At 37.0% G+C, this 13,396-nt stretch overlaps 1 protein-coding gene across 2 annotated transcripts in view; it reads right to left on the bottom strand.

The window, feature by feature from the left end:
- Positions 1 to 11,764, bottom strand: part of LOC128861403 (tubulin polymerization-promoting protein homolog) — a 28,362-nt gene extending 16,598 nt beyond the window's left edge. The window contains exon 1 of one of the 2 annotated variants that reach the window (XM_054099529.1): positions 11,733 to 11,764. In XM_054099529.1, the coding sequence (XP_053955504.1) occupies positions 11,733 to 11,749 (17 nt within the window). In that variant the 5' untranslated portion in view covers positions 11,750 to 11,764. Of the gene's footprint in view, positions 1 to 4,932; positions 5,079 to 11,732 lie in introns of those variants that run through there. The other variant, XM_054099530.1, reaches the window with a different exon arrangement.
- Positions 11,765 to 13,396: the final 1,632 nt, after the last annotated feature.

The raw sequence follows: 13,396 nt of genomic DNA, 5'->3' as shown, positions 1-13,396 counted from the left end.
AGTATTGGCTCAAGGCGAATTAAGAACTGGGCATTGTTGGTATTTGCTCATGTTGCGTAGCTACCATCTAAACAACGACTGATTGGACGAGTTTGTGAATATAAGACAGGTCGAATTGAATACAGAAGTTAACAAAAATCATGAAAATCGGTTGTAAAACAACGAAACTGTCAAATATCAAGTGAGTCGGAACACCCCCTAATTCCAAGCTGCCTCGGTTATACATGGCTTTGACTACACTCTTTCAGTAAAATTTCTATAACTCGTTCAATTTTGCCATGATTCACCTGAAATTTTGAGAGGTAATTGAAAAAGCATCAGACGTCTTCCCAAAATATTTACTTTATTTGTTGCGATTTTGAGAAGTGTGACGTCAGGCACCGTAATAATACAAAACAAACGAATAAAACAAACAAAAGGAGGAAAAATTACTGTGATTTGTGACATAAAAGCGAAGTGCCGCGTGATAAATTGTGAAAGCACAAATTATAAAAATACATCTAAATGCAGTTTTTCTGCGTTTTTATGCCGATGACGCTGTGAGCGGAAAGTATGCGGCTCACTAGACAGGGCTAGTTTACTGGGGCGGCAGCCCTTGGTGGGGAAAAAACTAAGTTATTCCGGTAACGTAGAGCCGGCTGCCGTGGGAATGTCTTGTGTTTGGTAGTTTCTATTGCTTTCGCCTGCTTTTGTTTGTATATTCTCGGAGCTGATGTCATAGCAAATTCGGAAGGCTCAATTTCTTATTCCATTGTTCTTGGTTTACCCGTCCACTGCAACAGCATCAGATGTACAACATGACTAAATAACCCGCACAAATAACGAAGCGATTCCCTCACCGCTCAAACGCTCAGCGGTTAGGGTTAGTTAAAACCCTATTTTGCCACCGGACACCCTGTATATATATATATACTAATACATTACATCTATCTTGAAATTACAAATTTTTAATGTATAGGACTATGAATAAGTTCGTGCGGTTTTTTTTTCAAAATTTCAAACTTTATTGACGTAAAATGGTTACAAATTTAATATTCAAAATATTGTCCATCGCTTACTACTACTTTTTCCCATCTTTCTGGCAATTCACGGATTCCCTTTGTGAAAAATTCGGTCGGTTTTGCCGCAATCCACGAATCGATCCATTTTTTGACTTCATCGTAATTACGGAAGTGCTGGTCAGCCAGGCCATGTTGCATCGATCGGAAGAGATAGTAATCGGATGGCGCAAGGTCTGGACTATACGGCGGGTGGGGTAGGACATCCCATTTGAGTGTTTCTAAGTATGTTTTGACCACTTGTGCAACATGTGGCCGAGCATTGTCATGTTGCAAAATAACTTTGTCGTGTCTATCGGCGTATTGCGGCCGTTTTTCTCGCAGTGCTCGGCTCAAACGCATCAATTGTCGTCGGTAGACATCCCCCGTAATCGTTTCATTCGGTTTCAGTAGCTCATAATACACAACACCCAGCTGGTCCCTCCAGATACACAGCATAACCTTCAGGCCATGAATATTCTGCGCCGACGTCGATGTTGAAGCATGGCCAGGGTATCCATACGTTGCCCGACGTTTTGGATTGTCGTAATGGACCCACTTTTCATCGCCAGTCACAATTCGATGCAAAAAACCCTTTCTTTTGTGCCGTTGAAGCAGTTGTTCGCATGCCATAAAACGGCGTTCAACGTCTCTTGGCTTCAATTCATACGGCACCCAATGGCCTACCTTTCGGATCATTCCCATGGCTTTTAAACGTTTGGAAATGGTTGATTGATCAACTCCCAAAGTTTTTGCAACCTCTTCTTGCGTTTGAGCCGGATCTTGATCGAGCAATTCCTCCAATTCGGTATCCATGAACTTTGGCGGCGCACCCTCGCGTTCTTCGTCTTCCAAGCCAAAATCACCACTTTTAAAGCGTGCAAACCACTTCTGGCACGTTCGCTCAGATAGAGCATGCTCACCATAAACTTCCACCAAGATACGATGACTTTCGGCTGCTTTTTTCTTCATATTAAAATAATGAAGAAGAATTCCCCGCAAAAACACATTATTTGGCACGAAATTCGACATTTTCAAGTGTGGTAAAAATATTGTTGTTTACGCTTCAAATAAAAAACTTATACTGACGTTTGTGCCTTACGACAGTAGCTCTCCAATGAATGTTTGGAAATGTGGATCGATGGAATAATAATCAAGTTACGCCATCTGTTGTAAAACCGCACGAACTTATTCATAGTCCTATACAATTCTTAATTTTATTTGTTTGAAATGGTATTTTTGATCTAACCCTCGCCCTCGCATAACTTGCAATTTTCAATTACAGAAACTAGGTCGACATAGATTAAGAGTACAATGTTTTGATTTCCACTGCATTGCACACACATCCACTAAAATTGCACTGGACTGTGTACACTTACATTGATTTCGCATTTAATTGCAACAACCCTAATAGCAAAACCCAACAATTGGGGCTCTATACACCATTCGATAAAGCAGATGTTAAGGGGCAACATACATGCGTAAGTAGGTGGAAAACCAATCGTGTGATGCAGACAGAAAATAAAACAAATAAAACCAGCCAACATCACAAGCTAAGAGTTCAAGAACCTACAAAACGACGACCCTAACTTAAAAGCTGCAACTAAGAAAACACGAAACCAGGAAGTTGTTAGACGTGCTAAAGTGCTGGTTGGAGTAGAAAACAAAAATAAAAATCAAGAAGTCAAATTAAAATAATAAAAAAGTGCAAGAAAAGCGGAACATAGTTGCAAGCATAATTGTGTATCGGGAAACACTTTCGCTGCTGCTTTAAATAACGCACCACACGCCAACACTAACCTACCAGTGAAGAATTTTGGGTGGAATAGGGGTAATCAATGCGCCAACAACTGTTGGGCGGTTTCTAGCGTACACTCATGCAAAGGTACATATGTAGTTATGACATCATGCCCACACTATGTAATAAGCGGATGACAAGAAAACCAAATGAACGGGCAGCGTTGCAAGTGCGCATGTACGCAGATTTCTGATAGTGGGAAATAAAGGAATAAAATATGGAATGAAAAGGCCCGGGCCTAACACATAGATGATACTAGTTTTATTGCATTCACAGTTTTTTTGCAACATTAAAAAGACTGTTGATAAACTTCATGATGTTCTACTCATAAGTTCGTGCTTTATTGTGTAAGAGTGACGCTACTTTTGATATTTTCAAAATAATGGATCAAAAAGAATTTCGTGTTTTAATGTTACACTTCTTTTTGATGAGAAAAAATACCGTTTAACGAAGCAATGACTTGAAAAGTGTTTTGAGGACTCCGCTCCATCAGAAACAATAATAAAATAATGGTTTGGTGACTTCAAATGTGGTCGTAGAGACAGAGATGATGCACAGCGCAGTGGACGTCCAAATGAGGCGGCAACACCAGAAAACATCAAAAAGATCCACAAAATCGTTTTGAATGGAAATTGAAGTTGAGTGAGTTAGCTGACAAGATATTAGAAGAACCTGTTGAAAGAGACTTGAAGAAGGAAGATAAAGCTCTGTGCTTGCCGCGTTTGCTTTTTGTTGACCAAAACCAAGAATGTGTTGATGGTTCTGAACAATGGATTGAATGAAAAGATTATCGCTTAAACTGAGGCCTATTTTAAGGCAGAAGATAAATCGCTCTACAAAAGAGGTATTGAAATATTAGAGCGCCGCTGGAATGATTGAGTGTATCTTGATAAAAATATCGTTGATGAATAAAACTAATTTTGACTAAAAAAAAGGTGTTTTCTTTATTAGGCCCAGGACTTTTCAGCCCATGTGTTAGCTCTTCATAAACTAACAGTTTTATAACTAACTTTTGATAGTATACAAATACATTAAAGTCTTAGCGCAGAGTCCGCTCCCGCGGTACCCGAAGAAATAGAAAATTGTTTGCGAATGACTAACTTTGCACAAGCGCATATCCCTTATATGTAGAAGGACAGGGACCATGAGTGTACGCATTTGAAATCCTTTACTTTAGCATAGGTCGCCAAAAGTTCAAATCAATGCAGATTTCACAGCTTACGACAGTGTAAACTAATACTGTGTCAAAAAGTTCCAGTTTGGCGCTAGGGATGCGACAGTCCAATCTACATCAGAGTATACGAGTACCTATACACAAATACACTTAAACGAGGCGAAATACATGTATGTGATGTTGATGATGCATTCAAATGCGAAACACAATAATGCCGACGAACTGGTCGTAGGCTGTACGCCTAAAAGGATGCTATGCACAATGGCGGTATGAGAAACAGGAAGCGGACGAAAGCAGTTGCGAGTGCGATGTTGTGTATACATAACATACATAAATACATATATGCGTGAAATAGGACAAACGAATAGCATAATTGCACACACATACAGCATTTTTAAGTAAATACTTAGTTTATATATACTTAGGAAGTTGAATATGGCGCGCAGTATGACCCATTTTAGGCACAAGAACTTAAGCAAAGCGAAACACTCAAACATGTTGATGTACATATTATTATTTATACATATTACGTATTGAAACATAAATTTGGTATAAACGCTATATTTTTCACAAAGTTCAAAAATTAAAAAGTTACTAATGTAAAATTTTATGTAGAATTCCTTTTGTTTTTTTTTTTTGCTTTATCGTAGTCGAACTTTTCACCCCCAAAAATAAGCGTCTATTTGCTGACCTACACATTAACCACATCAGCCAGCTTTTTGTTTGTAAATAACTTTTACGGATGCTGGCGCCTTTTCTCAGGACAACTAACATTCTCATACATCGTGGAAAATCACTTATACACACATAAAATTTGCATTGCACTTTCCCGCATTGGTTCGCATTACTCATTCGTATACACACTTAAGTGTGAGCATATAAATTTGTATTTATTTTTGCGATTATTTACATACTACACTTACACTTTTTGTTGAAAATATTATTAGAAGCAAATTCAGTATTTGAAAAAAGTATTACTTTTGCTTGATTTTTAATTTGTTACTGTGTTATTTTGCAGTCACTCTTAGCCTCGTAGTTGTCGTCGTGGTCTGCTCAGCTGTACTCTGTGTACTGGACAAAATTGCGAAGAAATTTGTCAATGTACAGTGGCGCACAGCAAACGGCAGGAAAAGTGCGCAAAAGCTAAATATTTCTATCGGACGCTGTTCTACATACACACACAAACATATGTACATGTACATAAATACTCGTAGAATATAAGTGAGAGGCTATAAATATTTACATATGTACGTTGTGCGTTGTTAAATCTGTAGCTGTAGCAACTGGTTGAGTAAATGAGATGCTCACACTCAATTTTTGAGTGTGTTTCTCATAAGCTTTGTTTACCTGTACTCACTGTTGACAAAGAAATTACCGATATAACTAAAAGTGTTTTCTTTTCTCGAAAAAAAGTAACGGTAACATTACGAAAGTGCTGCATTTTTCATATAAGAAAAGAACAAGAAGAGCTTTTCTACAAATTTACTTTTGAACATAATTAAATATGTCTACATATAAACAGTATTTCCTGGATATAGGTACCGTTTGAAATGCATAAGATTTAATTTTTATAAGCGGAGAAGGCTGAAAAGTCCCGAGCCTAATCCATAAATACATAGAGGCACAGTGGACGTCCAAATGAGGCGGTAACACAAGAACACATAAAAAAAAATGCAGTAAATCCACCCTATTCGCCAGATTTGGCTCCCAGTGATACTGGCTGTTAGCAGACTCACAAAAATGCTCGCCGGTAGCGAATTTCGCTCGAATGAAGAAACTGAAATTGAGGCCTATTTTGAGGCAAAAGATAAATCGTTCTACAAAAGTGGTATTGAAATATAAAAGCGGTGCTAGAATGGGGAAAAAACAAAAAAAAAAAAAGATTAAAGAAACCAACGCAAGACTGAGTCTTGTCGAGGCCCTATGCTCCCAGGAGGAGTGAACAAGAAAAAAAGGGGACTTTTCATCCCATGTGTTATAAATGAAAATCACGCTAATAAGCACTGACTGTGCATATGTATTAAAATCCTCGATTATAGGCATTGCCGGTTCATATAATTTAACGAAACGTACGGCTACTTCTATTAAATTACATAAATTTTCATTTAAAATAAGAACAAATTGAGATTTCATTTATTTAAAATAATAGTTGGTGCGTGCCTACCATTCGAAAGTGCGTAGATTCGAATCTCCGTACATGAAATACCAAATAATAGAAAACGTTTTTTCTTAAACGGTCGCCACTCGACAGGCAATGGAAAACCTTCGATTGTATTTCTGTCATGAAAAAGAGCTCCTCATAAAAAAACATTTGCCGGTTGAAGTCGGTTTAAAACTCTAGGTCCTACTATTGGTAGGACAACTTTAAGACGCTCAATGGGAGCTGCCCCAAAAGGGTTTAAACGCCAATTATACACTATAGGTATATCTTTTTCTTCTTTATTGGTGCGATGACTGCTTACGCGAGTCGTTTCTTTCTCGTGCTAATCGGCGCCAGTTGGAAAGTGATGCCCAGTCCTTTTCCAGGAGGAGGCCTTACTCTTCCTTTGCTACTATCAGCTAGTACCGCATCGAATACTTCAGAGCCCAAGTGTTTGTACTCATTCGAACGTCATGACCCAGCCAAGGTGGCTGTGCGAAGTGTTATTCGTGTAGAATGGGTGAAAATCAAAACTGAGGAAACAGAAAAGTTAGTAAACTCAATGCGAAATAGATAGAATGATGTCCTAAAGCTTCGTAGCACTCCAACAAAATATTAATTTTCGTTTTTGTATATTATTTATAAAACTTTTTCCATATATTTTAAAAGTGAACGCAGACTTTCTGGTTGCTATACGAGTATTTACATTTTGTAATTTAAGAATGTAATGAAAAAAATAAATTAATAAAATACACAAAATTTAATTGTGCTTTTAATGAATTTAAAAGTATTTGTAAAGTGAACGCAGACTTTATGGGCCATGTGTATATTGAATTTTATTTGTTATATTATATTTAACGATTTATGTTAATTGTAAGGGTTTCATAGAACAACAGGTAAATTAAAATCAGCTAGACAACGTGCGCTCTCATTTTTTATATGGGGTAGAAAATGTTACAGTTTTGTCCGGTTAGAGTGCACCATTTGACAGCCCATTTCACAAGAAAATTGATAGCCCTGGCGCTGAGCAGAATAAATGCAGGATTATTAAGAGAACGCATTAAAAGTGAGAATTTAAAAAAGAATTTCTAATTTATTTTATTTATTTTGTTTCTGTAACATGCAAGAATCATACGATATTTTTGTTTTTATTTCAACTCAGATGTACTCAAAATAGCACTATATAAGTAAATAATGTAGACATACACACCCGAATCAAAAAATACCCCTATGGGGTATTCGAGGTGTTGTACTCTGTATGGGGAAGCAAAAACCTGAGTTCTAGCTTAAAGGTTAGATTATTCAAGTCGATTGTGATGTCGATGCTGCTGTACAGTAGTTCCACGTGAAGAACACCACCCCCGCTATGACCAGTCGCTTACAAGTTTTTGTCAATCCTTAGACAGCGGATTATATTCCGATCTTTCTGGCCTAAAATATTGCCAACAAGAAATTGCTCGCAAAAGCAAACAAGAAGCCGCTGGAAAATGGATTGGTTACACTTTACGCAAGGGAGGCGGGAACATAGCAAATAAGGTAATGGAATGGACCCCACTCACACCGAGAAAAAGAGCGACTGTGATGCCAAGGGAAACTTAGAAAAGAATTGTACAACTCGGGTTGAGCTGAAAGCAAGGATTCAAAAAAATAATGATGATATAAGTAAAAATGTAATAATTTATTAAACAAATTTAATCATAAATATTAATCAATTAAAAATTTATTTTTTATTTATATATATGCGTATAATATTCTGTCAAAAAGGACCGGGAATTTTTCAATAAAACGCAAAACAATTGTTTAATCATCAACATTTATTTTTTCGCCCTCAAAATAGGCTCCATTCGAAGCAATACACATATGTCTATGATTAGTCCAGTCATCAAAGCACCTTTTAAACGCGTTTGAAGAGATCTTCTTCAGCTCCTTCAGCGAATTCTCCTTAATGGCCTCTATCGACTCAAAGCGGCGTCCGCAGAGTGGCAATTTAAGTTTTGGGAAAAGGAAAAAGTCACAGTAGACTAAATGCGGTGAATACGGTGATGATGATATTTGTCTAGGTTTTGGTCAAAAAAGTGTTCACAATAGGAGCCTTGTGAGGCGGTGGAAGAGCCATGAGTTTTCTTTCCACAAATTGGGGCGTTTTCTACGCACATTCTCTCTCAAACGTCGCATAACTTCCAAATAATATTCTTTATTTACTGTAAAACCATTTGGAACAAATTCTGAGTGCACCACACCATAATAATCAAAGAAAACAAGTAGGATGACTCTCTCTATTGACCGTCTTTGACGTGGTTTTTTGGGTTTCGGCTCATGTGGATAGCGCCATTCAGCCGCCTCTGGACTGGTTTGCTTGTCAAGCTCATATACCCACGTCTCATCACCTGTTACGATGCGCTGGATAAACGTTGAGTTTAGCCACCTTCTTCCGATGAATTTTTTGAAAAAAACTGAACTTTCTTGAATCTCGATCAGCCACGCGTCTCATGCCCAATTGGTGGTGTAAAATGTTATTTATATTATTGTATTATATTTATTGTATAATATTTTTTTTTACCTTACATAGCATTTAGATTTGTTACACAAATTTTTATTCCTTATTTTATAATTTTTTATTTATATTTATCATAACAAAAACGTTCTCACGACAGTTGTTCTACGTTACCAGAACGACCCGGATTTATATCTGGCCAAGGACTATCACTCCAGCATCATTGTACGGGGAATGTAGGTATATGCTGCTAAAACAACAACAATAACATCCAAAAAAATATATTCATAAATTTATTTAAGAATATCTTAAGTTTGAATTATTGATGTGTAGTTTATCATTTCCATAAAAAAAGATTGAGGTTGATTCTTTCGTTCACTGAATCTTCCACCGTCGCCGCTATTCATTTAGTCGATGCATCTCAACGCAAATTTGCAATCTAACTCATTACCACCATAAACATTATGAATAATTTTTTTTGACTTGAAGGTGCAAGTAATTTTTCTCAAATTCATCGGCATGGTACTGAGAATACATTGCCCTATTCCAGTTACTAAAGCCAAAGGTGAAAGTTCCGTCGGTTTGGGGTATTTAAGAAATAATTATTTTACATTCTAAAAAATTGGCAAAATTAGAATACAACTGTGGGCCAGAAGTCAAAAGTGAGTGGCCAAAATGGAAAGTCTTGTAACTACACAGTTTAAACAGTAGATGTATAAGTCATAATATTTCGTAGATGGGCTTGTGCCTGACTAAATATCATTCAGCAGGCCACTCTTGGAATTAAACACTAAATGATAGAAAAGGGTTTTTCGAACAGTGGTCGCCTCTCAGTAAGCAATGGCGTATTAAACTAACTGCCGTTCTTAGGTGGCATAAAACTGTTGGTCTCTCCATTTGTGGAAGAACATCAAGACACACACCACAAGTCGGAAGATAAGTTTGACCATACATCTAGTAAAGGATGTACAAGTCAATTAATTACCCAATCAATTTTTTAATAATAAAAAAATTTTTGGAGTGATGAAAATCTTTATTCTGACCTTCACGTGCTCTATTGCTTGTCCGTTTGTATATTTCAGCTGTCTTGTTCACAAGTGTCAAATATGATTGACGTACGACACCATTTACAAAAATTATAAATCTCCCGATAGGGTGATTAATTTTGAGTCACATATATGTATATACAAATTTTGAAGTTTCACCAGTTTATATTAATTAAATTTTCTTTACGGAACAGATTAAAGTAAAAGTTTTAGTCTGAATTTTAAAAAGTTTGTAAGTGGTTGTTGTGAAAAGTATTACTAAAAATGGTTTTACCATGAATTATTTTCGTAATTGGTAAATTAAGTAAAACTATTTTTTTCTCATCCGAAGCTTTGCGTTATTTTTCATTGCGAAAATATTACCGTGGCAGATCCCAAGCCCATCGCATAACCAGATAACCTGGGTTACTTCGCCTTCTCACATAGCTCGCTCCCAAACGGAAGTTCGGGATCCGCCTAAAGGATTTTGTGAAGCCCGTAAGTTGTGAGCTGCTTGGACCGTATGCTCGTAAGGTACATGCATCAGCTCCTCTGCAAAATATGGTCGGATGAAAGCATGTCTGCCGATTAGAATTTACGTGCTCTCTGTCCACACGACAAGTATTCTATAAATCGCCTATAATGTTCTAGCGAGCGTATTGTATGAAAGGCTGAGGCCCACCATCAATCAACTGGTTGGACCTTATCAATGTGGCTTTAGACCTGAAAAATCCACAATCTACCAGGCCTTCACAATACGCCAAGTCTTGGAAAAGAGCCATGAAATGAATATCGATACACACCATCTTTCAATACCGGCAGCACCGTCAGGTTTGGGAAGGACCTCTCCGAGTCGTTTGATACCAAACGAGGTTTCAGACAGGGTTACTCTCAGTCGTACGACTTCTTTAATCTGATGCTGGAAAAAATTATGCGAGCCGCATAACTTAATCGCTCAGGTACAACTTTTTATAAGAGCGTACAATTGTTGGTGTATGCCGATGATGAAACAAACAGTAGACGCACTTGCGCGCCGACACCCATGTTCGATTTCGTCGTTGTAAGAGACTTCGTTTATGTAGGAGCTAGCACTAACACGGATACTAATATCTGCCTTGCAATCTAACCGAGAATCTCTCTTGCCAACAAATACTACTTTGGGCTAAGTAGGCTATTGAGTAGTAAAGTCCTCTCTAGACGAACAAAACTTACACTTTATAAGACTCTCATCATGCCCGTGCGTCACGGACGATGACAACATCCGATGAGGCGTCCCTGGGAGTGGAAGAGGAAAACCTCCTGTGCGTAGAAAAGATCAGGTTGAGAAGGACTTGGCTTCACTAGGTGTTTCCAACTGGCACCGGTTAACACAAGAAAGAAAGAACAAGAAGAACAAGGTATTTTTTAAACTTTTAAAATCTGTTTTTCATGCATACGTGAACACATTGTTCGCCTAGTTTCCTTATCAAATGAGTAAAATTTAATGCAAAATTGATTGTGAACATATTTTAAATAAGTGTAGCATGCGTTTTTTAACATAAATTAAGAGTTGAAGCAATTTCAAATAATCACTACCCATTAAGAGTTCAAGTGGATGTCAAATAGGGGAATGAATAAATACTTTTTCGAGTACAACTTTTTTTCGGTGATGATTCAATTGTACTAAAATGGCAAGGGCAAAATGAAACACAATGGAATCCACATGCATTCTACGCAACATTCTCAGCCCTGAAACTTATTTGGCAGTATAAGAACGATTTTAATATATAAATGAATGATAGAAATGCTTTCACATCCAATATTTTCATAATTACTTGCAATAAACTTCACGTTTAATTCCTGCATTTTTATCTAATTACCTATCAACCAAACTGATAACAAATAAATGTAATCACACTTTGAAAGCCTGACGCCACAGTATCCCATGCTAATCTGTTCGATAATAGTTGGTTTATAGAAAAATTACATGTAAGTTTTATCTAATAGTAGTAATTTAAAATACTGAATGGTTTGCTCAATTGACTTTTCTACTATTGTTTCCAAATAATCTGCTAACAAACTTACCCAAATATTGGTAACATATATTTTCAATATCACTTAACACTACTCTAAGCTGCCCCTCACATCATTCCCCACATTTTTTTCGCAACACAATAACTTTAAAGTATTTTCGAGCGATGACTTCATTTTATACTGTATGACAAAGGCACAATATAATAGCGAAAATTATAAACAAAAACCTTCTCTGAAACTAATACCACTGGCTAAGAATTTATATGTATGAATACACACATTGCTTCACCAAAACAATTGCTTATCAGCGGCGAGAATGTCGCTCTCACTCACCAAAAATACTCGTTTGAGTTTGAGTGCGAACGCAGACGTTAATTTTATTTGTTGTTTAATTTCTATTTTTTGACAAACTGAGGAAGTATACCCAGCACGCAAGCAATGCTGAAACTCAAATAAAATAATTATTTTGGATGGGGTCATTACATACTTATTCACATAGAAATGTGTGTAGTAGAGGATCTAACATTTATGAATGAAAGTTACCCCTCGTACACGCACACAGGTGCCAATTCACAGAAATTTTAAATTTTCGCGCACATTTAGGCATATGTTCGGTAGTTTTGCGTCAAATGTTATCTCTCACACCTTCAATTTTTTCTGATTTACTTTAACGAACTCTATCTTAGTAAACGCATAAAAAGTAGTCCAAAAAGGCGTGCGATCGTGCAGGTGAAATTGCTGCAGAGCATCGTGAAATTATTACACCCAGGAATTTCGTTAGTAGTGAGAATAACTTTCGTTGGCCTTGTTGTAAACGCCACATTGGAGACACATATTGTCAATATCCATCGTCAATATCATGAATGACAGGTCTGTAAGATACAATTTTTTTCTTGATGTGGGATTGGTTTCCGATGTATTTTCAATTATTCTTCTTCTTAATTGGCGCGATAACCGCTTACGCGATTTTGGCCGAATTTAACAAATCGCACCAGCCGTTTCTTTCTCGTGCTAACTGGACCAGTTGGACACACCACCAGCTGATCTTTCCAACGCAGAGGAGGTCTTCCTCTTCCTCTGCCACCACCTGCTATTACCACATCGAATACTTTCAGAGACGGAGCGTTTGTATCCATTCGGACCCATGACCCATGAGCTAAGTATTTTGAATTAAATTTAATCAAATTAATTAAAGCTTAAATCTTACACGACTACGACGGCTTTGAGAACCTTCGCTTAAATTTTTGATATTTTGTCCACCATTTTAAATTTTGAAAAACGGAAATCGGATTTATAAGTAGCAACCCCAATACCCTCGAGTAGTAATTTTTATGAGCTTATCTCAATATAATTTAATAATTTGCAAATCGGTCATAATTACTGGGCCCGCTATGGTTAACACCAATTTATTCGAAACTGTTTTTGGAACTGTATGCATTATAGTGTAAGATTCAAACTTTAATTTAAGTATAGGCTGAAACACGTCAGATAGTTGAAAACAAGTAAGGATAAAAACAAATCAAAATCATGACATAACAGGAACTTCGGACCCCCGAATCATGTTCAACGCACAAAAATACATCGGAAACCAGTCTCATTAAAAAATATCTGTGGACCTATTTAATAGGTCTAAAAAAAAAATTTTTCGGGCGAACTACGTGTCCCATTATTTTTACCAGAGAGCAACATATTTAAGGTACATCGAAATCGAAGAA

The sequence above is a fragment of the Anastrepha ludens genome, chromosome 4 (assembly GCF_028408465.1).
Source record: "Anastrepha ludens isolate Willacy chromosome 4, idAnaLude1.1, whole genome shotgun sequence".
In the NCBI taxonomy this organism is placed as follows: domain Eukaryota; kingdom Metazoa; phylum Arthropoda; class Insecta; order Diptera; family Tephritidae; genus Anastrepha; species Anastrepha ludens.
The sequence above is the reverse complement of the archived record's forward strand: the minus strand, read 5'-3'. Positions and strand labels throughout refer to the sequence as shown.